Source organism: Pristiophorus japonicus, chromosome 5 (assembly GCF_044704955.1).
Source record: "Pristiophorus japonicus isolate sPriJap1 chromosome 5, sPriJap1.hap1, whole genome shotgun sequence".
NCBI lineage: Eukaryota > Metazoa > Chordata > Chondrichthyes > Pristiophoridae > Pristiophorus > Pristiophorus japonicus.
The window spans coordinates 266,659,730-266,685,729 of record NC_091981.1 but is presented as its reverse complement, the minus strand read 5'-3'; the positions used below and the strand labels follow the sequence as shown (position 1 = coordinate 266,685,729).

At 45.5% G+C, this 26,000-nt stretch overlaps 1 protein-coding gene across 2 annotated transcripts in view; it reads right to left on the bottom strand.

The window, feature by feature from the left end:
- The window catches only part of ptprn2 (protein tyrosine phosphatase receptor type N2), a 1,205,047-nt gene that overhangs the window by 124,572 nt on the left and 1,054,475 nt on the right, over window positions 1–26,000 (bottom strand). For both annotated transcript variants that reach the window (XM_070881617.1, XM_070881618.1), the window contains one exon: window positions 1,156–1,350. In XM_070881617.1, coding sequence (XP_070737718.1) covers window positions 1,156–1,350 — 195 coding nt within the window. The remainder of the gene's footprint in view (window positions 1–1,155; window positions 1,351–26,000) is intronic.

The following is a 26,000-nucleotide window of genomic DNA, read 5'->3' as shown; positions in this document are numbered from 1 at the left end:
CATTCCCAAGGTAACCTCCGAGAATTTTTTTGCTCACCAAAAACACTCTCGGGACAGCAGCTGGCGCTTTCCCCACTCTACACCGGCCCTAAGAGGCTGGTGGGGGCACCGTCAGCTGACGGGCCCCGCTTTTTGTCGCTAAAAATGGATCCGGGGGCGGAGCGGCAGCGGTGCGCACTTTTAACGCGTCACTACTGCCGCAAGCCCCACACCGCCACAAGAGTTGGTCGATCGCAGCGGTGGCCCACACCGCTGCAAAACCTCCCGGGCCTAATTTACGTCGGGGCGTACTATGGGAGTGCTGCACTGTTGGAGGTGAGATGAGATGTTAAACCGAGGTTCTGTCTGCTCTCTCAGGTGGATGTAAAAGATCCCCTACATTACAACAGTGACTACACTCCAAAAGTACTCCATTGGCTGTAAAGCACTTTGAGACATCCGGTGGTCATGGCACTATTTCAAAGAAGAGCAGGGGAGTTATTCCCGATATCCCTCAATCAACATAACAAAGAACTGATTATCTGTTCATTATCACATTGCTGTTTGTGGGAGTTTGCTGAGTGCAAATTGGCTGCTGCCTTTCCTACATTACAACAGTTACTATACTTCTAAAGGTATTTCATTGGCTGTAAAGCGTTTTGGGATATCAGGCGGTCATGAAAGGCACTATATAAATGCAAGTCTTTCTTTTGATATTATCCTGTCTGTGCCAATCGCATTTCACCAAGTGTAGAAGAGACCACAACCTTAAATAGAATTTACCAATAGAATGAGTAGAGTTACTTCCTGACTGACTGCGAAACAAATATTTACGGGTGACCAATTTGCTATTGAAAGTCAGATACATTTTTTGTTTTTTGAGCAGAAGCTTAGCGAATACGACCAAAACTACGCGTTGTCCCTGCTATACTGAGTCAGGAGGAAGGAAGAACTTTGAATTTCATTTCAGGAGCAGCACTGTGCTTCACATCTATTGTCCTGACTGTTCATAATCGGCTTATACCAGTGTACACACATCAAAGCATGGTGAATAATGCACAGGCAATTGACTCCTCTCGCACTGCTTTCAAGAAAGGAAATAGCTAAACTTCGGCACTTCCACCAATGGCTGTGGGAAGAGCTATGAAAAGAATGATGGCAGGGTTGGGTGATTACCAGTATCATGTGTCCTGTGGAGATGTCCATGTTGGACTGGACTGGCTCCTCACACCAGGAGGAGGTGCTGCTCCGTGTGGAGGGGCTGGGCTGTGGGCCATCGCTGAACTGAGAGGAGACGCTGTTGATGCGGGAGGCGTGAGCAGGCTCCGGACGCTCAGATGTCTTGACAGCCATACGCTGGCGGCAAAGCTCCTGGATTAGAGAGAGAGAGAAAGAACAAGTTGGAAGCAACCCAGGGTTTTTTAACAGCAGCCACTGGGGAGGGGGATTCTGTCTGTGCTTTCAAGATAGGCTTGATCAGGTTTGAGTGTGAAACTGAAGTGAGACATTGGCCATCAATCTGCAGCTTTCTCCCCCCCTCCTCCCATCGATCCACCCCTCCTCCCATCGACCCCCCCCCCCCCCCCAAGGTCTGGAAGACAAACTGCAACATGTTCATCAAGCGCGTGCTTGTCTAGAACATCAAACCAACTCTATTCAATTCCCAATGTGTTCTCTATCACACAATATAAATAAAAATAGAAAATGCCGCATGTGGATCGAAATACTCAGCAGGCCAGGCGGCAGCTGTGGAGAAGGAAACAAGAGTTAATGTTTCAGGTCGATGACCTTTCATTAGAGCTTACTGACCTGAAACGTTAACTCTGTTTCTCTATCCACAGATGCCTTTTTCTTAGTAAAACAGTAAGGAGACACTGGGGCCGAAATTGACCTCCGCCCGAAATGGGTCGCAGCTTCCACTCCTGAAGGGTTTTTTCTGCCGCTTTGGATTAGGTCGCCTCTTTCGGTAAATTCAGCTCTTTGTCATTTTTTTTGAAGCGGACCAGAAGTCGGTCATAATGGGGGTGGAAGTGGGGTGGTAAGTGAGGGCCAGAAGTGGAGGTGGGACAGAGTCTCCTCCACTGTCAGTCAGCAGTGGAGTGGAGATGACATCACGATGCGTGTCTGTCACCACGCTCTCCCCTTCACTAAAGGGGAGAGCCTTCGGGCATTTCGTAACTTTGGCCCACTGGGCACCAGGGAGGGTTTCGGCTGGGCCAGCGGCCTAACACCCAAGTTTGGAGGGGGCCGGGGGTGCCAGGCTACCTGTTGGCGGCCCGGCCAAACTCGGAGGCATAATTGTCGGCCCGACCTGGCAGTCGGCCGACAAAAAAAAAACATGGCAGCCGTGGCAGTGCGCCCTCCCCTTGAAGGGCCGCCGCGCTGCCATGGCTCACGGAGTGAAAGTAAGGTGCACTGACAGAAAAAGCTGTCGGGGCCACCGCGTGGCGGATTACAGATTTGTGGAGATAAATTTTGCGGAAGGTGCAATGGACGCACTTAGGACGGTTGGCAGCAGCGGGGCGGAAGTGAGGATGGCCAGTGAAATTCAGCTCGGGAATTTTTCTGGCGGCGGCCATTGGACCGGAAGTCGGTGGTCGCACGACCCCGCCGCCTGGCCGCCGCTTTCTGGCGGTTAGTGGCTCTTTTGGGGAGCTGAATTTCGGCCCCATTGTGTTGCCCCAAACAAAAAAAAAAACTAACAAAATGACCCTTTTTCTTTTAGAGGGGTGCAACTAATACAAAACAAAACTGTAAAATAAAGGAAACTTAAAAAAAGTTAAATAAAAATATTACATCTGGTATCCAGTATGCTCTCGAGTCCATGCAGTACCCACCGGTTGCTGCCTGACCTGCTGAGTGTTTCCAGCATTTACTGTCTTTATTTCAGATTTCCAGAACCCGCAGTATTTTGCTTTTCTTTTTGATATATTTTGTTTGAAGGTGTTGAATGTTTCCCCCCACACCCTTCCTTCCCATCCTACCTCCGATGCCCTTAATGTGCTAGATATCATCACCATCCAAAATCGAGGGGGGGGTGGGGGGGGCAATGTTCCCGATAGCTGTGCAGCCACCCGTTAAGAACATAAGAACATAAGAATTAGGAACAGGAGTAGGCCATCTAGCCCCTCGAGCCTGCTCCGCCATTCAACAAGATCATGGCTGATCTGGCCGTGGACTCAGCTCCACTTACCCGCCCGCTCCCCGTAACCCTTAATTCCCTTATTGGTTAAAAATCTATCTATCTGTGACTTGAATACATTCAATGAGCTAGCCTCAACTGCTTCCTTGGGCAGAGAATTCCACAGATTCACAACCTTCTGGGAGAAGAAATTCCTTCTCAACTCGGTTTTAAATTGGCTCCCCCATATTTTGAGGCTGTGTGTCCCCTAGTTCTAGTCTCCCCGACCAGTGGAAACAACCTCTCTGCCTCTATCTTGTCTATCCCTTTAATTATTTTAAATGTTTCGATAAGATCACCCCTCATCCTTCTGAACTCCAACGTGTAAAGACCCAGTCTACTCAATCTATCTTCATAAGGTAACCCCCTCATCTCCGGAATCAGCCTAGTGAATCGTCTCTGTACCCCGTCCAAAGCTAGTATATCCTTCCTTAAGTAAGGTGACCAAACTGCACGCAGTTAAAGGGACTGCACACTCACAGAAAATTAGAGGGAATACATTGGTGAGGGGGCAGGTAGCCTGTGCCCAGGCATCTATTGCTTTACAGCCAGCTGCTCGATAGTGCCAAAGACCAGCCTGAGGAAAGCGGGGTGGGTCTCCCATTCAGACGAATGCCTACCCACTGCTTAGCACAGCTCGCGGTGTGGAGGATCGAGGCCCCAGACACGCCTCCTAACTGGATCTCCAACACACTGCCACAGCCTGCAACCTTCACTCCCATTTAAAAAAAAATTTGGAACAGTTCAACTAATTTTTGGTGGTTTCATCTTCCTGCTATCAAGGCAAACCCCATTATAATCAATCCGGTGTCGGGAGCATGTTATACATTTCATAATATGAAACAGACTGATGGCAGTCATCCCTCCAGGCAATGTTATAATGGCTGGCATTGGCACCATTTATTTCACAGCATAAATCAAAGGTTCTCATACTGGCCCCATTTGCTACAGAGTTGCCAAATGATTTGTGATATTTTACTGTCAAATTATCTTTTGAGGATGAAACAATGCATGTTCAAGAATATATCTGGGAAACGGTTGAACTCGGCACCTAATGCCTCTGTGATGTTATTTAAATAACACATCGCAGATCATAAAGATGGTGTCACTACTATTACACCCTGTCTTGTGGTAACATCTGCTTCACTAAATACCGTAATGTGAATGCTGAATATTACCCTCTCTGTTCTTGAGTCAAGGATGATTGTGGAGGAAGTGTGCAGCTGGGTGATTCGATTATTGCTATTAAACGTGGATGTGTGAGTCACTATCCTTGGGTCGGCTGGGCTTCGCTTTTGCACCAAGTGCCGTAGACTTCAAACACGCAGGACCAAAACTTTATTGCATTTACCCCGGTTAAGCAACGCCTCGATTTCAAAATTCTCATCCTTGTTTTCAAATCCCTCCATGGCCTCGCCCCTCCCTATCTCTGTAATCTCCTCCAACCCCACAATCACCCCCCTCCACCCCGCGCCCGTCCTCCCCCCCCCCCTCATCCCGAGATGTCTGCGCTCCTCTAATTCTGTCCTCTTGAGCATCCCTGATTATAGTCGCTCAACCATTGATGGCTGTGCCTTCTGCTACCTAGGCCCTAAGCTCTGGTACTCCCTCCCTAAACCTCTCCACCTCTCCTCCTTCAAGACCCTCCTTAAAACATATCTCTTTAACCATGCTATTGGTCACCTGCCCTAATTTCTCCTTATGCGGCTCGGTGTCAAAATAATAATAATAATAATTTTTTAAAAATATCATTATACTCCTATTAGGCGCCTTGGGATGTCACACTATGTTAAAGGCGCTATATAATTACAAGTTGTTGTTGTTGTAACGACTTGCATTTATATCGCGCCTGTAATGTAGTACAACATCCAAGACGCTTCACAGAAGTTATCAAACTAACTTTGACACCGAGCCACATAAGGAGATATTAGGGCAGGTCACCAAAAGCTTGGTCAAAGAGATAGGTTTCAAGGAACAACTTAAAGTAATGGGGAGAGGTTTAGGGAGGGAATTCCAGGGCTTGAGACCCAGACAAACAAAGGCACGTCCGCCAACTGTGGAGCGATGAAAATCAAGGATGTGCAGGAGGCCAGAATTGGAGGAAAGTAGAGATCTTAGAGGGTTGTGGGCTGGAGGCAGGGAGGGACAAATCCATAGAGGGATTTGAAAACAAGGATGAGAATTTTTAAATCAAGGCTTTGCCGGGCTGGGAGCCAATGTAGGTCAGTGAGCACAGGGGTGATGGATGAACGGGACTTGGTGCCAGTTAGAACTCAGGCAGCTGAGTTTTGGATGAGCTCATGTTTACGGAGGGTACAAGCTGGGAGGCTGGGCAAGAGAACATGGATGAGGATTTCAGCAGCAGATGAGCTGAGGCAGGGATGAGACAGGCGATGTTAATAATTTACATCCCCACTGTGGAACTCCTTACCTCCCTCAACTTTCCCTTCCTTCTACCATCTACAGACTTTCAAAACTCGAGCATGGAATCACCCAACCAACATGGCTGCATTTGTCTTCTGCTCTGAACTTTTCAGCATTGGGCTTCAGTTCTTTACATGCATTTCCCAATGAATAAAATTAATACAGCATGTCAGTTTAAAAGCAAATGAAATAAAAAGCTACGCATTGTTTCAAAGCCAGAATGCGCTGTAATGTGCTATTTTTCAGGTGTTAAATGCGCTCTACTTGGAACTCCTACACGGCAAGCGAGCCCCAGGTGGGCAGAGGAAACATTTGAAGGACGCCCTCAAAGCCTTCTTGATGAAGTGCAACATTTCCATCAACACCTGGGTGTCCCTGGCCCAAGATCGCCCTAAGAGCATCCGACAGGGAGCTGAGCACCCCGAGTATTGTTGCCGAGAGCATGCAGTAAACAAGCGCAGGGAGTGGAAGGAGTGTGCGGCAAACCAGGCTACCCACCCACCCTTTCCTTCAATGACTGTCTGTCCCACCTGTGACAGAGACTGTAATTCCCATATTGGACTGTTCAGTCATCTAAGAGCTCACTTTTAGCGTGGAAGCAAGTCTTCCTCGATTTCGAGGGACTGCCTATGATGATGATGAAATGCTTGAAGACTGTATTAAAAGATTTAGGTAAAGGTTGTACCTTCCCCAAGTTGATATTAATTGGGGCGGAGGCTTCGGATTAGTTTTGCCAGTAGCAAGGCCTTATAGGTCTTAAATATTTTTTTTTGTTAACAGAGACACACATAGGAGCAATTTTGACTTTGGGCGAGAGTATAAGACGAGCATTAGTGAGCCAGCTGCCCGTTATACAACTGTCTTGATTTTCATTTCTATTGGCTGCAATAGAGTAGTGTCAGCTGTGACTCAGTGGGTGCCACTCTCGTCTCTGAGTCTGAAAGTTGTGGGTTCAAGTCCCATTCCAGAGACTTCAGCACAAAAATCAAGGGTGACACCCAAGGGCAGTACTGAGGGAGTGCTGCACTGTCGGAAGTGCCGTCTTTCAGATGGGATGTTTAAACAAGTCTGCTCTCTCAGGTGGACGTAAAAGATTCCCAAGGCACTATTTCGAAGAAGAATAAGGGAGTTACACCTGGTGACCTGGCCAATATTTATCCCTCAAATCAACATAACAAAAAAAACAGAATATCTGGTCATTATCACATTGCTGTGCGCAAGTTGGCTGCCAAGTTACCTACATTACAACAGTGACTGCAGTTCAAAAGTAAAGCACTTTGAGATGTCCTGAGGTTATAAAAGGCGCTATATAAATTTAAGTATTTTTTTCCCAATGAAAATTAAAATCGGGAGAGCTGAAAACGGGCCACGAATGTGCTACCGACCGATTTACACTATCGAAAAGTCAAAATTACCCCGATACACGCGTGCGCTATAAAGAAACAGCAGATTTTCATAGAGATAGCTTCCATCAGTACTCTTCCATGATATTTACGACATCAGTAGCACCATCGTTCATACATAAGAACTGATGATGCTCAGTCTGGTCAAATGGTGTCTGTATCAACAACAGATAAACAAACAGCAACAAGCAGCTCAAGTGTCATTTCTGCTCCCACCCCATGCTAATTTCAACCTGAATGTCTGCATGAATACTCTTTAGTAACACATTTAATTATATGGCTACAAGCATATGTGCGCTTGGCATCTAACAAAGAGCCATGTCCCAGTGTGATATTTTGACACCATTTGAAAGATATCACAGTGTAAAAATAATTATCTGCTGAGGATTCATCGCATCTCACAGCAAAGGAGGCCGTCTTTCGACCCATTTGACAATGGCACATAATAAGTCCCACAACCCCGCTCTTGCCCAGAGCACTGAAAATTATTTGGGAAAAAAATCATTGACCAATTCTCTTTACTTGTCCCATTACCATCTCCTTTTGCCTTGCGGCATCATCCCTTTTATTATTTAATCTCTCTTGCCTGCCACCCTATCACAGACCTTCGCTTTTGTTCTTTCCTCCCCTTCGCCTTTCATTGGCCCTGTACTTGCTTAAAACCTGTTACATCGCTAACGTTTTCCAGTTCTGATCAAAGGTCATTGGCTTGAATCCTTGGGGGCGAAATTCCCTTGAAATTCCCTCCGGGGGGCACGAAAGTGATTTCGCTTGTGGGGGGGGGGGGGGGGGGGTGAATGGAGTGCTACCAGTTTCCGTGAAATTGCGTGTGAGTTAGCGAATCCGGTAGCGCTTCGCCCCCGCTGGTAGCACTCCGGGCTGCGACGCCTCCAGCGATAGAAACATAGAAAATAGGTGCAGGAGTAGGCCATTCGGCCCTTCGAGCCTGCACCACCATTCAATAGGATCATGGCTGATCATTCACCTCAGTACCCCTTTCCTCCTTTCTCTCCATACCCCTTAATGGCTTTAGCCGTAAGGGCCATATCTAACTCCCTCTTGAATATATCCAATGAACTGGCATCAACAACTCTTTGCGGTAGAGAATTCCACAGTTTAACAACTCTCTGAGTGAAGAAGTTTCTCGTCATCTCAGTCCTAAATGGCTTACCCCTTATCCTTAGACTGTGTCCCCTGGTTCTGGACTTCCCCAACATCAAGAACATTCTTCCTGCATCTAACCTGTCCCGTCCCGTCAGAATTTTATATGTTTCTATGAGATCCCCTCTCATCCTTCTAAACTCCAGTGAATAAAGGCCCAGTCGATCCAATCTCTCCTCATATGTCAGTCCAGCCATCCTGGGAATCAGTCTGGTGAACCTTGCTGCACCTTCTCAATAACAAGAACGTCCTTCCTCAGATTAAGAGACCAAAACTGAACACAATATTCCAGGCGAGGCCTCACCAAGGCCCTGCACAACTGCAGTAAGACCTCCCTGCTCCGATACTCTAAAGCCCTAGCTGTGAAGGCCAACATACCATTTGCCTTCTTCACTGCCTGCTGTACCTGCATGCCAACTTTCAATGACTGATGTACCATGACATCCAGGTCTCATTCCACCTTTCCTTTTCCTAATCTGCCGGCATTCTAATATTCTGACTTTGTGTTTTTGCCCCCAAAGTGGATAACCTCACATTTATCCATATTATACTGCATCTGCCATGTATTTGTCCACTAACCTAACCTGTCCAATCCACCTTGCAGCCTCTTAGCATCCTCCTCACAGCTCACACCGCCACCCAGCTTAGTGTCATCTGCAAACTTGGATTCCTTCATCCAAATCATTGATGTATATTGTAAATAGCTGGGATCCCAGCACTGAGTCCTGCGGCACCCCACTAGTCACTGCCTGCCATTCTGAAAAGGACCCGTTTATCCCAACTCTCTGCTTCCTGTCTGCCAACCAGTTCTCTATCTATGTCAGTACATTACCACCAATACCATGTGCTTTAATTTTGCACACCAATCTCTTGTGTGGGACCTTGTCAAAAGCCTTTTGAAAGTCCAAATACACCACACCCACTGGTTCTCTCTTGTCCACTCTACAAGTTACTTCCTCAAAAGATTCCAGAAGATTTGTCAAGCATGATTTCCCTTTCATAAATCCATGGTGACTTGGACCAATCCTGTCACTGCTTTCCAAATGCGCTGTTATTTCATCTTTAATAATTGATTCCAACATTTTCCCCACTACTGATGTCAGGGTAACTGGTCTATAGTTACCCGTTTTCTCTCTCCCTCCTTTTTTAAAAAGTGGTGTTACATTAACTACCCTCCAGTCCATAGGAATTGATCCAGAGTCGATAGACTGTTGGAAAATGATCACCAATGCATCCACTATTTCTAGGGCAACTTCCTAAAGTACTCTGGGATGCAGACTATCAGGCCTCGGGGATTTATCGGCCTTCAATCCCATCAATTTACCTAACACAATTTTCTGCCTAATGAGGATTTCCTTCAGTTCCTCCTTCTCACTAGACCCTCGGTCCCCTAGTAGTTCCGGAAGGTTCTTTGTGTCTTCCTTCGTGAAGACAGAACTATAGTATTGGTTCAACTGGTCTGCCATTTCTTTGTCCCCATTATAAATTCACCTGAATCTGACTACAAGGGACCTACGTTTGTCTTCACTAATCTTTTTCTCTTCACATATCTATAGAAGCTTTTGCAGTCAGTTTTTATTTTCCCAGCAAGCTTCCTCGCATGCTCTATTTCCCCCTCCTAATTAAACCCTTTGTCCGACTCTGCTGAATTATAAATTTCTCCCAGTCCTCAGGTTTGCTGCTTTTTCTGGCCTATTTATATGCCTCTTCCTTGGATTTAACGCTATTCTTAATTTCCCTTGTTAGTCACGGTTGAGCCACCTTCCCCGTTTTATTTTTACTCCAGACAGGGATGTACAATTGTTGAAGTTCATCCATGTGATCTATAAATGTTTGATATTGCTTATCCACCGTCAACCCTTTAACTATCATTTGCCAGTCTATTCTAGCCAATTCACATCTCATACCATCAAAGTTACCTTTCCTTAAGTGCAGGACCCCAATCTCTGAATTAACTGTGTCACTCTTAGCTTAATAGAGAATTCAACCATATTATGGTCACTCTTCCCCAAGGGGCCTCGCACAACAAGATTGCTAATTAGTCCTTTCTCATTACACATCACCAAGTCTTGGATGGCCAGCCCTCTAGTTGGTTCCTCAAAATATTGGTCCAGAAAACCATCCCTAATACACTCCAGGAAATCCTCTTCCACCATATTGCTACCAGTTTGGTTAGCCCAATCTATATGTAGATTAATGTTGCCCATGATAACTGCTGTACCTTTATCGCATGCATCCCTAATTTCTTGTTTGATGCTGTCCCCAACTTCACTACTACTGTTTGATGGTCTGTACACAACTCCCACTAACGTTTTCTGCCCTTTGGTGTTCCGCAGCTCTACCCATACAGATTCCACATCATCCAAGCTAATGTCCTTCTTTACTATTGCGTTAATTTCCTCTTTAACCAGCAACGCTACCCCACCTCCTTTTCCTTTCTGTCTATCCTTCCTGAATGTTGAATATCCCTGGATGTTGAGTTCCCAGCCTTGGTCACCCTGGAGCCATGTCTCCGTGATGCCAATTATATCATATTCATTAATTGCTGCCTGTGCAGTTAATTCGTCCACCTTATTACGAATACTCCTTGCATTGAGGCACAGAGCCTTCAGGCTTGTCTTTTTAACGCACCTTGCCCTTTTAGAATTTTGCTGTAATGTGGCCCTTTTTGATTTTTGTCTTGGGTTTCTCTGCCCTCCACTTTTACTTTTCTTCTTTTTATCTTTTGCTTCTGCCCCCATTCTACTTCCCTCTGTCTCCCTGCATAGGTTCCCATCCCCCTGCCACATTAGTTTAACCCCTCCCAACAGCACTAGCAAACACTCCCCCTCGGACATTGGTTCCGGTCCTGCCCAGGTGCAGACCGTCCGGTTTGTACCGGTCCAACCTCCCCCAGAACCGGTTCCAATGTCCCAGGAATTTGAATCCCTCCATTTTGCACCACTCCTCAAGCCACGTATTCATCCGAGCTATCCTGCGATTCCTACTCTGACTAGCACGTGGCACTGGTAGCAATCCTGAAATTACTACCTTTGAGGTCCTTCTTTGTAATTTAACTCCTAGCTCCTTAAATTCAACTTGTAGAACTTCATCCCGTTTTTTTACCTATATCTTTGGTACCTATATGCACCACGACAACTGGCTGTTCACCCTCCCCTTCAAAATCTCCTGCGACCGCTCTGAGACATCCTTGACCCTTGCACCAGGGAGGCAACATACCATCCTGGAGTCTCGGTTGCGGCCGCAGAAACTTCTATCTATTTCCCCTTACAATAGAATCCCCAACCACTATAGCTATCCCACTCTTTTTCCTGCCCTCCTGTGCAGCAGAGCCACCCACGGTGCCATGGACTTGGCTGCTGCTGCCCTGCCCTGATGAGTCATCCCCCCCAACAATACCCAAAGCGGTGTATCTGTTTTAGAGGGGGATGACCGCAGGGGATCTCTGCACTACCTTCCTTCCACTGCTCTTCCTGCGCAGCGACCCCTTTTCGACCCTCGGCAGCTGGTTTCTGACCCGCGGTGGAAATTGAGCAGTGTCCCGTGAGGCTGCCATGGGCAATCTCAGCACCAGCCTCGTGGGTCGCGAACCAGGCCGCGCTTAGCTGGCAGGGCGAAAGTTAAAGTGGACGTGGCGTGCTGCCATTTCTTTCTCCGACTCTCCGGTTGGGCCGTTGTCCACCGATGTCGCGGGGTCCGGGTCGCGATCGTCCCAGCCCAGCGCTCCGTTTTGGTGCCGGGCTGCGGTCACAGCACCCCGCATCCCCAGTGGCTCAACGGAGACCCATCTAAAGCCCTGCAGAGCTTGCAGCATCCCTCCCCTTTAACGGAAGGGAAGGGGCGTTGAAACATGTCAGCGCTACGTGGAGAGGCTGCGTAGCGCTCCGCGATGTGCCCACGTAGTCCCCGCAAACCTGCACCGAGAGGAGCGGTAACCCAAATTTTGCTTCCGGGGCACGACTTCTGCACTGGGCACAAAATGCCCGGCTCGGAAACGTTAACGCCCCCAACTGGGTGATACGCAATTTAGACCACATTAACTCTGTTTCTCTCTCCGCAGATGCTGCATGACCTGCTGAGTATTTCCAGCATTTTCCATTTTTATTTCAGATTTCCAGCATCTGTGTTTTCCTACCTTGAATATTCACTTTCTTTGTCCGGGTTACAATTTTTCCCTTCCTTCCCATTTGCTATAAATTGTTTTCTTGACCTTTGCGCCCGCTCCCCTGCACCGTGGAATGGCTCTGTCTGAGTGTATGAGCAGGTCTCAATCAATGGCATTCTTAAGCCAGCCTCTAGCAGCTGCTAATGACTTGCAGCAAGGTTGATCTGTTCTCTCAATGTACGAGAAAGCGTCCGACCTACCATTGACATCTACTCTCTCAAATGGACGTAAAAGATCCCATGCACCATTCGAAGAAGAGCAGGGGAGTTATCCCCGGTGTCCTGGCCAATATTTATCCCAAAATCAACATCACAAAAACAGAGTTTCTGGTCCTTATCACATTGCTGTTCCTACATTACAACAATGATTGCACTTCAAAAGTACTTTATTGGTTGTAAAGCGCTGTGGGATGTCCGGAGGTCGTGAAAGGCGCTACATAAATGCAAGTCTTTTGCTTTTCTTTATCTTGTGCATCCCCACCAGTGGTTGCCATGCCTTCAGCTGCCTCGATTCGAAGCTCTGGAATTTCCACCCTAAAACTCTCCGCATCTCTACCTCTCTCGCTGCCTGCCTGACTGCCACGTGCTAGTCAGAGTAGGAATCGCAGGATAGCACAGATGAATACGTGGCTTGAGCAGTGGTGCAGCAGGGAGGGATTCAAATTCCTGGGGCATTGGAACCGGTTCTGGGGGAGGTGGGACCAGTACAAACCGGATGGTCTGCACCTGGGCAGGACCGGAATCAATGTCCTAGGGGGAGTGTTTGCTAGTGCTGTTGGGGAGGAGTTAAAACTAATATGGCAGGGGGATGGGAACCAATGCAGGGAGACAGAGGGAAACAAAAAGGAGACAAAAGCAAAAGACAGAAAGGAGATGAGGAAAAGTGGAGGGCAGAGAAACCCAAGGCAAAGAACAAAAAGGGCCACTGTACAGCAAAATTCTAAAAGGACAAAGGGTGTTAAAAAAACAAGCCCGAAGGCTTTGTGTCTTAATGCAAGGAGCATCCGTAATAAGGTGGATGAATTAACTGTGCAAATAGATGTTAACAAATATGATGTGATCGGGATTACGGAGATGTGGCTCCAGGATGATCAGGGCTGGGAACTCAACATCCAGGGGTATTCGACATTCAGGAAGGATAGAATAAAAGGAAAAGGAGCTGGGGTAGCATTGCTGGTTAAAGAGGAGATTAATGCAATAGTTAGGAAGGACATTAGTTTGGATGATATGGAACCTTTATGGGTAGAGCTGCAGAACACCAAAGGGCAAAAAACATTAGTGGGAGTTGTGTGCAGACCTCCAAACAGTAGTAGTGATGTTGGGGATTGCATCAAACAGGAAATTAGGGGTGCATGCAATAAAGGTGCAGCAGTTATAATGGGTGACTTTAATATGCACATAGATTGGGCTAGCCAAACTGGAAGCAATACGGTGGAGGAGGATTTCCTGGAGTGCATAAGGGATGGTTTTCTAGACCAATATGTCGAGGAACCAACTAGGGGGGAGGCCATCTTAGACTGGGTGTTGTGTAATGAGAGAGGATTAATTAGCAATCTAGTTGTGCGAGGCCCCTTGGGGAAGAGTGACCATAATATGGTGGAATTCTGCATTAGGATGGAGAATGAAACAGTTAATTCAGAGACCATGGTCCAGAACTTAAAGAAGGGTAACTTTGAAGGTATGAGGCGTGAATTGGCTAGGATAGATTGGCGAATGATACTGAAGGGGTTGACTGTTGATGGGCAATGGCAGAGATTTAGAGACCGCATGGATGAAATACAACAATTGTACATTCCTGTCTGGCGTAATAATAAAAAAGGAAAGGTGGCTCAACCGTGGCTATCAAGGGAAATCAGGGATAGTATTAAAGCCAAGGAAGTGGCATACAAATTGGCCAGAAATAGCAGCGAACCCGGGGACTGGGAGAAATTTAGAACTCAGCAGAGGAGGACAAAGGGTTTGATTAGGGCAGGGAAAATGGAGTATGAGAAGAAGCTTGCAGGGAACATTAAGACGGATTGCAAAAGTTTCTATAGATATGTAAAGAGAAAAAGGTTAGTAAAGACAAACGTAGGTCCCCTGCAGTCAGAATCAGGGGAAGTCATAACGGGGAACAAAGAAATGGCAGACCAATTGAACAAGTACTTTGGTTCGGTATTCACTAAGGAGGACACAAACAACCTTCTGGATATAAAAGGGGGTCAGAGGGTCTAGTAAGGAGGAGGAACTGAGGGAAATCCTTATTAGTCGGGAAATTGTGTTGGGGAAATTGATGGGATTGAAGGCCGATAAATCCCCAGGGCCTGATGGACTGCATCCCAGAGTACTTAAGGAGGTGGCCTTGGAAATAGCGGATGCATTGACAGTCATTTTCCAACATTCCATTGACTCTGGATCAGTTCCTATCGAGTGGAGGGTAGCCAATGTAACCCCACTTTTTAAAAAAGGAGGGAGAGAGAAAACAGGGAATTATAGACCGGTCAGCCTGACCTCAGTAGTGGGTAAAATGATGGAATCAATTATTAAGGATGTCATAGCAGCGCATTTGGAAAGAGGTGACATGATAGGTCCAAGTCAGCATGGATTTGTGAAAGGGAAATCATGCTTGATAAATCTTCTGGAATTTTTTTGAGGATGTTTCCAGTAGAGTGGACAAGGGAGAACCAGTTGATGTGGTATATTTGGACTTTCAGAAGGCTTTCGACAAGGTCCCACACAAGAGATTAATGTGCAAAGTTAAAGCACATGGGATTGGGGGTAGTGTGCTGACATGGATTGAGAACTGATTGTCAGACAGGAAGCAAAGAGTAGGAGTAAATGGGTACTTTTCAGAATGGCAGGCAGTGACTAGTGGGTACCGCAAGGTTCTGTGCTGGGGCCTCAGCTGTTTACACTGTCCATTAATGATTTAGACGAGGGGATTAAATGTAGTATCTCCAAATTTGCGGATGATACTAAGTTGGGTGGCAGTGTGAGCTGCGAGGAGGATGCTATGAGGCTGCAGAGTGACTTGGATAGGTTAGGTGAGTGGGCAAATGCATGGCAGATGAAGTATAATGTGGATAAATGTGAAGTTATCCACTTTGGTGGTAAAAACAGAGAGACAGACTATTATCTGAATGGTGACAGATTAGGAAAAGGAGAGGTGCAATGAGACCTGGGTGTCATGGTACATCAGTAATTGAAGGTTGGCATGCAGGTACAGCAGGCGGTTAAGAAAGCAAATGGCATGTTGGCCTTCATAGCGAGGGGATTTGAGTACAGGGGCAGGGAGGTGTTGCTACAGTTGTACAGGGCCTTGGTGAGGCCACACCTGGAGTATTGTGTACAGTTTTGGTCTCCTAACTTAAGGAAGGACATTCTTGCTATTGAGGGAGTGCAGCGAAGGTTCACCAGACTGATTCCCGGGATGGTGGGACTGACCTATCAAGAAAGACTGGATCAACTGGGCTTGTATTCACTGGAGTTCAGAAGAATGAGAGGGGACCTCATAGAAACGTTTAAAATTCTGACGGGTTTAGACAGGTTAGATGCAGGAAGAATGTTCCCAATGTTGGGGAAGTCCAGAACCAGGGGTCACAGTCTAAGGATAAGGGGTAAGCCATTTAGGACCGAGATGAGGAGAAACTTCTTCACCCAGAGAGTGGTGAACCTGTGGAATTCTCTACCACAGAAAGTTGTTGAGGCCAATTCACTAAATATATTCAAAAGGGAGTTAGATGAAGTCCTTACTACTAGGGGAATCAAGGGGTATGGCGAGAAAGCAGGAAGTGGGTACTGAAGTTGCATGTTCAGCCATGAACTCATTGAATGGCGGTGCAGGCTTTGAAGGGCCGAATGGCCTACTCTTGCACCTATGTTTAAGATACTCCTTAAAACCCAGTTTGACCAAGCTTTTGGTCACTTGTCAGCCAGGTCAGACATGGCTCAGTGGTAGCACCCTTGCCTCTGAGTCAGAAGGTTGTGCGTTTAAGTCCCACTCTTAGAGACTTGAGCACAAATTTTGGTTGACTCTCCAGTGCAGTGCCGAGAGAGTGCTGCACTTTTGGATGAGATGTTAAAGCAAGGCCCTGTCTGCCCTCTCAGGTGGATGTAAAAGATCCCATGACACTATTTGAAGAAGAGCAGCAATGTTTTCTGGTCATTATCACCTTGCTGTTTGTGGGACCTTGCTGTGTGCAATCTGGCTGCCTACCGTTTCCTACAACAGTGACTACATTTCAAAACTCCTCCATTGGCTATAAAGCGCTTTGAGTCATCCTGAAGTCATGAAAGTCTTTCTTCTTTGACCTGTCCTAATATCTCCTTTTGTAGCTCGGTGTCAAATTTTATCTCCTGTAAACACCCACCCCCCCGCCCCTCCGCCCACATTAAAGGTGCTATATAAATGCAAGATATTGTTGTTGACACTGTCTGCCCTCCCATTAACAGAGTGACTGAAATTAGGAACTTATTTTGTTGAGATTTAAGCCCGGTGTTGCCAACACACGTGATTCTCAAAGGCAATCCTGGCACAGAGTCCGAGGAGTAGTCATAGGTATTATTTATTATTTAAATGAGAAAAATTGCAAAGTGCTGTAGTACAGAGGGATCTGGCGGTCCTTGTGCATGAAACACCAGAAGTGAGTATGCAGGTACAGCAAGTAATCCGGAAGGCAAATGGAATGTTGGCCTTTATTGCAAGGGGGATGGAGTATAAAAGCAGGGAAGTCCTGCTACAACTGTACAGGGTATTGGTGAGGCCACACCTAGAGTACTGCATAAAGGAAGGACATACTTGCATTGGAGGCTGTTCAGAGAAGGTTCACTAGGTTGACTCCTGAGATGAAGGAGTTGACTTATGAAGAAAGGTTGAGTCGGTTGGGCCGATACACATTGGCGTTTAGAAGAATGAGAGGTGATATTGAAACATATCAGATACTAAGGGGGCTCGACAAGGTAGATGCAGAGAGGATGTTTGCCCTCGTGGGGAATCTAGAATTAGGGGGCATAGTTTCAGAATAAGGGGTTGCCCATTTAAAACTGAGATGAGGAGGAATTTCTTCTCTCAGACAGTTGTAAATCTGTGGAATTCTCTGCTCCAGAGAACTGTGGAGACTGGGTCATTGAATTAAGGCAGAGATGGACAGATTTCTGAGCGATAAGGGAGTAAAGGGTTATGGAGAGCGGGCAGGGAAGTGGAGCTGAGTCCATGATCAGATCAGCCATGATCTTATTGAATGACGGAGCAGGCTCGAGGGGCCAAATGGCCTATTCCTGCTCCTATTTCTTATGTTCTTTGGCTTATATTTTACAGCTATCACAAGGTTATCATGTGAGCAATATGAATCCAATTTTTAGTATTGTCACCCCCTCTCCCTCCCCTCCCCCCCTGATTTGATGCGCTAATGAGGCAGTAGCACCCAGAAAATATGGTGGAAACAAATACGCCTGATTCTCGCTGGCTTTCACAACCCCATTCTACCTCCCACATGGATCTGTGGTGGGCGTTTGAACCTCGTGTCCCAGTCAGGTGGGAGCTTCATTACCCAGTGCAAAATGAAACAGGAAAAGCTGCTTCCCAGCCAACAGGAATACCGGTTGCCAATGGCGATTGCCACCATATCCAGGCAAATTTGCCGTGAATGAGGTCCCGCCTCAGATGGGAAAGCCTTTTTTAAAAATTTGTTCACGGGATGTGAGCGTCGCTGGCAAGGCCAGTATTTATTGCCCATGCTTAATTGCCCTTGAGAAGATGGTGGAGAGCCGCCTTCTTGAACCACTGTTCTTTGTAGCTGTTTGTTACAACTGAGTGGCTTACTCGGCCATTTTATAGGGCAGTTAAGAGTCAACCACATTGCTGTGAGTTTGGAATCACATATAGGCCAGACTAAAGGCAGATTTCCTTCCCTAAAGGACATAACTGACCCAGATGGGTTTTTACGACAATCCAGATTACAAGCCCAGGGTACGGTAGCATAGTGGTTATGTCACTGGACTAGTAATCCAGAAACCTGGACTAATGATCCAGTATGTTCAAATCCCACCACAGCAGCTGGGGAATTTAAATTCAATTAATAAAATAATAAATAAATCTGGAATAAAATGCTAGTATCAGTAATGGTGACCATGAAACCATCAGATTGTTGTAAAAACCCAGCCGGTTCACATGCCAGCCCTAACCAGTCTGACCAATATGTAACTCCAGACACAGCAACATGGTTGACTCTTAACTGCCCTCTGAAATGGTCTAGCAAGCCATTCAGTTGTAACAAACTACTACAAAGAACAGCAGTTCAAGAAGGTGGCTCACCACCACCTTTCCCAAGGGCAATTAGGGATAGGCAATAAATGCCGACCTTGCCAGCAATGCCCACGAATAAAGAAAAAGAAAAGTAACATAACCGCTATGCTATGTTCCAGCTAGGCAAATGGATTGCTTTTTAAGGTAAATGTTTTCTTTTAAGAACTTTTAAAGGCCCTTCTTTTCTTTGAGTGATTCTTTGGCCAGTTGCTATTAAGTTTTATTTTTCTTCCCAGCTCCCATTGCTGGCAAATGTGGGTTGCCAGTGGACATCCTACTCACTGGTGTGTTTGAACAAGAGGAGAAGCGGTGGAGGGATAGCAGGCAGATAGATGCCCGGTAGTTGCTCCGTACCCTCCTGTGAGCATCTTCACCCAAGAGAAAGGTAACATTATCCCAATCTGACAGCTGTCTGACTGGCACAGGCGCCTCTTCCCAAAGGACACTGAGCAAAGGGGTTACGCAACGAGACGCTGTGATGTGGACTGCACTGCTGGAATGGGTGGTGGAAGCAGATTCAAGGGTAACTTTGAAAAGGGAATTGGATAAACACTCGACGGGGAAAAATTGGAAGGGCTATGGGGAAAGAGCAGGGCGGTGGAACTAATTGGATAGCTCTTTCAAAGTGCCGGCACATGCACGTAGGGCCGAACAGTCTCCTTCTGTGCTGTAAGATTCTATGAACCCTTGTGGCGTTACTACAATATGTGAAAGTCTGGCTAACTTTCATATTCTTCAGAAGCACCCCAATCACAGCATGTCATGCTTTCCCTAGTACTGCATAAAAGAAGGCATGCCAATAGGATCAGGACTATTGGTTGCCTGTCCGGCCATATCCGCCAAGAGGCAAACCATTTCCGCAGGTTCTCGCTCAGCTACTTGGAAATGACCTGGGGGACCTGCCCTCTCAGGATCTGGGGCAGCGGATGGGCAGATGTAAAGTTGTGCCCTCCTCTGGCCTCTTTGTAGCTGAGGGCCTGTGGGATGGTGCTATGGCGTGTCACAGAGGGCAATTCCACTTGCAAGCAGCTCTCACAACATCACCTCAACTTCAACTGCATTGAAATAGGGGGACAGGCGCCGAGCTATTCTGTCACCTGCCTGCAGACTCATGCCTGGCCATTCTAATACCCTAGACCCCTCAGCCTTGGCTAAGGCTGCTGATGAGTTACGATGTCTTTAAAGGCTCTCCAAAAGCACACTGAATTTTTGTCCCCCTATTGTAACACGCCCCTTTAATTGTCTCCATTCCTTCAAGTTTCACATACAGGCAAATTTCCTCTCCCACAACTCATGTCATCCTTGGACTAGCCTGAGTTTGCACTTGGAGTTATGAATCATTTTGTAAGCGACCTTAGACTGTGGAATTGAGTGCTATTTGCACTGGATATCCAGTGGGTACAAAGGTTGGGATAAGCCATTTAGAACTGACTTATTAAAAAAAATTGTCCCTGTGTGAAACTAAATCGCAAACTGTATATAAAGGACAGATTTTCAATGTTTCTACAGTTATTGCACAAAGATAATCTTCACTCTGTGCTAGGACTTCTTTGTGAATTGTGTGTTGGCAACATTGTAACCCCCACATCTTGGCACTTTGCCATTCGTTAGCCTTCAGTTATTTAGGCCCTAAGCTCTGGAATTCCCTCCCATAAATCTTTCCGACTTTATACCTCTCACTCCTCCTTTAAGACGCTCCTTAAAACCTACCTCTTCTGGCCTAATATCTCATGTGGCTTGGTGTCAGTTTTGTTCGCTAACGCTCTTGTGAAACACCTTCGGAGGTTTTTCTACGTTAAAGGTGCTATATAAATGCAAGTTGTTGTTACTGTACCAGTGGTCTAAATAGTCTAATCTCAGCTCTTCTTGAACGATCAGTATTATCAGTATTACAAACAAATACATAGAAGTTAAACACAGAAAAAGGTCATTCAGCACAAACAGTCCATGTCAGCACTTACCCTCCACTTTGTTCCCATATCCCTCCATCCTGTTTTTCTACATCCCTTCAACCCCTTTTTCTGCATCCTCCTACCATTCTATTCTTGAATGTTGATATAGTTTCTATCCACAGCCTCTCTGGCTGAAGAAGTTTTTATTTTTATATTTAATTTTGTATCTGTGGCCTCTTATTTTTGACCGCTCAATGATTGGAAACAGTCTGCTTCTACCTGCCCTGTCCCAACCTTACTTAATTTTAAATACTTCTAGCATATCGCCCCATAATCTGCACTGTTCTTAAAATAAAAGACTCACTGTCCAAAGCTGAATAAATCCAAGAGAAATTTTACAGTGAGCCAGTATTATGTATTAGCATGGAGTATGAAGGTGTGGGTTCTCAAAATTAAGAATGTAAGAACATAAGAAATAGGAGCAGGAGTAGACCATTTAGACCCTCGAGCCTGCTCCGCCATTCAATACGATCATGGCTGATCTGATCTTGGCCTCAACTCCACTTTCCTGCCCACTTCCCATAACCTATGACTCCCCTTTCATTCAAAAATCTATCTATCTCTACCTTCAATATATTCAATGATCCAACCTCAATAGTTCTCTGGGGTCGTGAATTCCAAAGAGTCACGACCCTCTAAGAAAGTAAATTCCTCCTCACCTCTGTTTTAAATGTGTGACCCCTTATTCTGAAACTATGGCCCCTAGTTCTAGATTCCCCCACGAGGGGAAACATCCTCTCTGCATCTACCCTCTCCAGCCCCTCAGAATCTTATACTTTTCAATAAGATCACCTCTCAATCTTCTTAACTCCAATGAGTATGGGCCCAACCTGCTCAACCTTTCTTCATAAGACAACCGCTTCATCTCAGGAATCAACCCAGTGAACTTTCTCTGAACAGCCTCCAATGCAAGTATATCCCTCCTTAAATAAGGAGACCAAAATTGTATGCAGTACTCCAGGTGTGGTCTCACCAATACCCTGTACAGGTATAGCAGGACTTCTCTGCTTTTAATACTCCATCCCCCTTGCAATAAAGGCCAACATTCCATTTGCCTTCCTAATTACTTGCTGTACCTACATGCTAACTTTTTGTGTTTCATATACAAGGACCTCCAGATCTTTCTGTATTGCAGCATTTTGTAGTCTCTCCCCATTTAAATAATAATATGCGTTTTTATTCTTCCTACCAAAGTGGATAACCTCGCATTTTCCCACATTATATTCTATCTGCCAAATTTTTGCCCACTCACTTAACCTATCTATATCCCATTGCAAATTCTTTCTGTCCTCCCCACAACTTGCTTTCCCATTTATCTTTGTATCATCAGCAAATTTGGCTACATTACACTCAGACCCTTCATCCAAGTCATTAATATAGATTGTAAATAGTTGAGACCCCAGCATTGATCCCTGTGGCACCCTGCTAGTTACAGTTTGCCAACCTGAAAATTACTCATTTATCTCTGTTTTCTATTAGTTAGCCAATCCTCTATCCATGCCAATATATTACCCCCAACCCCGTGAGCTTTTATCTTGTGCAGTAACCTTTTATGGGGCACCTTATCGAATGCCTTCTGGAAACCCAATTACACCACATCCAATGGTTCCCCTTCATCCACCCTGCTCGTAACATCCTCAAAGAGCTCCAGAAATTTGTCAAACATGATTTTCCTTTCATAAGGGCTGAATGGCCTGCTCCTGCACCTATTTTCTATGTTTCTATAAAACCATGCTGACTCTGCTTGACTGCATTATGATTTTCTAAATGTCCTGCTACTATTTCCTGATGGATTCCAGCAATTTCCCAATGACAGATGTTCAGCTAACTGGTCTATAGTTTCCTGCTTTCTGTCTCCCTCCTTTCTTAAATAGGAGCGTTACATTTGCGGTTTTTCGATTCGCTGGGACCTCTCCAGAGTCCAAGGAAGTTTGGTAGATTATAACCAATGCATCCACTATCTCTGCAGCCACTTCTTTTATGAACCTAGGAGGTCCCGATTTCAGCTAAGCCCACTTCGGGAAGGTGATAAGGGAAGATGTAAGCCACCCTGCAAAGCTCTCGTATGGCCCAGAAATTACGATCAGATGCCTCCAACCTGAAAAATTTCTACGAATATACCTGGTGGTCCCGCAGGAGCATGGGACTCTGGTGGGGAAGCCTTCGCTTCCCGTGCTGGAAAGCGTGCTCCCATCCTCCAGGTTCCCACACAGAAGGTGCAGTCACATGCGACTGCACAACCAATCAGGTACAGTATTCCACAGCTTTCTCATTAATAGATAGACAGTTTCTTAACCGATAAGGGAATAAGGGGTTATGAGGAGCGGGCAGGGAAGTGGATCTGAGTCCATGATCGGATCAGCCATGATCATATTAAATGGCGGAGCAGGCTCGAGGGGTCGTATGGCCTACTCCTGCTCTATTTCTTAGGTTCTTGTGTTCTTATGAATCTACGAGTTCTCATTGCTATTAATGAAGAAAATAAAACAAATGCACTAAACACCATAATAAAAAAATAAAAAACACACCTCACATAATTAAAATTAATTGAAATTAAAGTTAATAAATGCCTTAGAAAAAAAAAGATTTTTCTGATTTTTTTTAAAGTTTTGTAATTAGTGTTAAAAATAAACTTACCTTAGTGGGTAGGGTTTTTAACAATAAAATGTGTTTTTTTAAATTTAATTTAATTATATTTTTGAATGTTTTAAAACTCTTACGCCTGTAGAAGTAGGCTATACGCCTGCTTTTAACAGGCACCAGAGTTTTACGGACATTTGCTGAGCAAGATATGGCTAAATACCGCAATCTTGCCCTTGCAAATGTCCTCGCTCCCGATATGCGTTGGATCTGTCAAGCTCCATCTTGACAGATCGGAAAAGCCGGTTTTCAACGCATGCGCATTGTGTGCTGAAAACTGGCTTTTGCAATGCCTTCCTGGGTCCTTACACACTCCGTATGGACCCGGGGAGGCCGGGATTTCCAGGCCAATAACTTCGTTTGAGCTGGTTCTCGAGCTATTTAATATGGCTAAGTTTGAATAACATATTTTGGGAGGGAAAGTGAGGAATGGATGTATGTACTCAATGAAAGACTTTGAAGGATGTGGATGAACAGAGAGATCCAGGGGTTCAAATATATAATTTCCTGAAAGTGTAAGCGCAGATAGTGAACACTATTCGAAAAAAGGCCAACAACATTGGTTTTATAAATAGAAGTATAGAGTCATAGAGTTAAAAAAAAGTCTGTGACTCTGTACAAAAGAGTCATATGTACAAAATACTGGTTAGGCCACAGTTAGTGAGTACTGCATTTTAGAAAGGACATTAAAACCATAGAGCGTAAATTCACCAAGCTGGTGCCAGGGATGGAAAGCTATAATTATGAGGAGAAATTTGAGATACTGAGGCAATTTTCACTAGAGCTTGGAAGACTAAGAGGAGATTTAATAGTAACTTTTAATATTATGAGGCGCTTTGATAATTTCATTGGCAAATAATATTTCCTCTGATTGGGGAGTTAGCAGTGAGGAATCATCAATTTAAAATTGTCACCGAGAGTGTGGAAAGAGGTGTGAGAAATGTATTTACATTGTGGCTTGTTGGAGCATGGAATTCTTTCCAACAGAGAGGCTATGACAGAGACCAGTGCATTTTTTTAAAAGGAAAATTGGATAAATATTTGTATGCAGAGGAAAATACAGAACTATGGGAAGAACAGGGGGCAGCAAGATTAGGTTTCCATTGCTCTCAAGAGCCAGCACAAACACAATGGGAAGAATAGCCTTGTTCTGTGCTAACACTCAAATGCTAACATGCTCACCAATTTACGTTAGAGGAGCATGCCTTACTGGCTCTGCTAAAAATACTCCTGTTACAAAGGATGTTGATGCACTTCCCTTACCCCAATGGAGTACAAAGGTGTGGGTTCAGTGAATCCCCACATGGCGTGAGGTTCTCATCTCACCTGGGCCCACTTTTCTGAAGATGATATAAAATTAGTTTACCTGCAAAACACTTGCACACTTTTTTGCAGACCAGTCCCAGGTTAGCGCTGATAGTGCCTCAATTCACACTGTTGGCCTACCCCTTCAGTCATGGACTGCGGACCTTCCTACTTACCTCATTTCAGGGGTGACAATGTCAGAGCAGGCAATCATTCTCCATGATTTTTGCTTTTTTAAATTCCCCCCAATTTTTTTTGTGCCATCTTCTCCTGAAGCAACTGAGTCATAGCGCTTTATCGTGCCTTGTATGTCATGGTGATCTCCTGTAAGTTGCCCATTGTTCATGTTTGAGTCAGACGATGAATGTCAGTTGTCCACGCAACCATGACAGCTGAGCCTGGTCCTGTCAACAAACACATACTTTCCAGCGGGGGTTACTGAATAGATATTGAGATCGAGAATCCTGGCTGACCTTTCCCATCACTAGCCCAGAAGCGTTATGGTCTATTGCTCCCTTGAATATTCACTTTCTTTGTCCAGGTTAATGTCAGCTGCCTGGCTCAGATCGGATCGAGAGACCTGGAAGCTTCATAGTTCACAGGGCTCAGTTCCATTCTAGGCAGTATATTTATCAACTGAAGAGCATCCCTATCAGAGCGTACGTCTCCATTTCTTAATTCTTTTCTCATCCCGAATGAAATATGACAAATTGGCTCAAACAGAACCTTTAATCATAGAATCAGAGGAAATTATGGCACCGAAGGTGGCTTTTCGGGCCATCGTGTCCGCGCCGGCAGAAAAAGAACTATCCAGCCTAATCCCAGTTTCCAGCTCTTGGCCTGTAGACCTGTAGGTTACGGCACTTTAAGTGCACATCCAAGTACTTTTTAAATGTGGTGAGGGTTTCTGTCTCTACCACCCTTTCAGGCAGTGAGCTCCAGACACCCACCACCCTGTGGGTGAAAAAAGTTCTCAACTCCTCTCTAATCCTTCTACCACTAGAATCGTTCGTTAAAAAGCAATGTAACACTCAGTGCTTTCCTCCTCTGAAACTGTATTTGATATACCTGAGATGATGATACAGGATAGGAGAGATGGCTTTTTAAATGTAATTGCAAATGCAGCGTCAATCATTAGTTAAACATAGAAACATAGAAAATAGGTGCAGGAGTAGGCCATTCGGCCCTTCGAGCCTGCACCACCATGCAATAAGATCATGGCTGATCATTCCCTCAGTACCCCTTTCTTGCTTTCTCTCCATATCCCTTGATCCCCTTAGCCGTAAGTGCCATATCTAACTCCCTCTTGAATATATCCAATGAACTGGCATCAACAACTCTCTGCGGCAGGGAATTCCACAGGTTAACAACTCTCTGAGTGAAGACGTTTCTCCTCATCTCAGTCCTAAATGGCCTACCCCTTATCCTAAGACTGTGTCCCCTGTTCTGGACTTCCCCAACATCGGGAACAATCTACCCGCATCTAACCTGTCCCGTCCCGTCAGAAT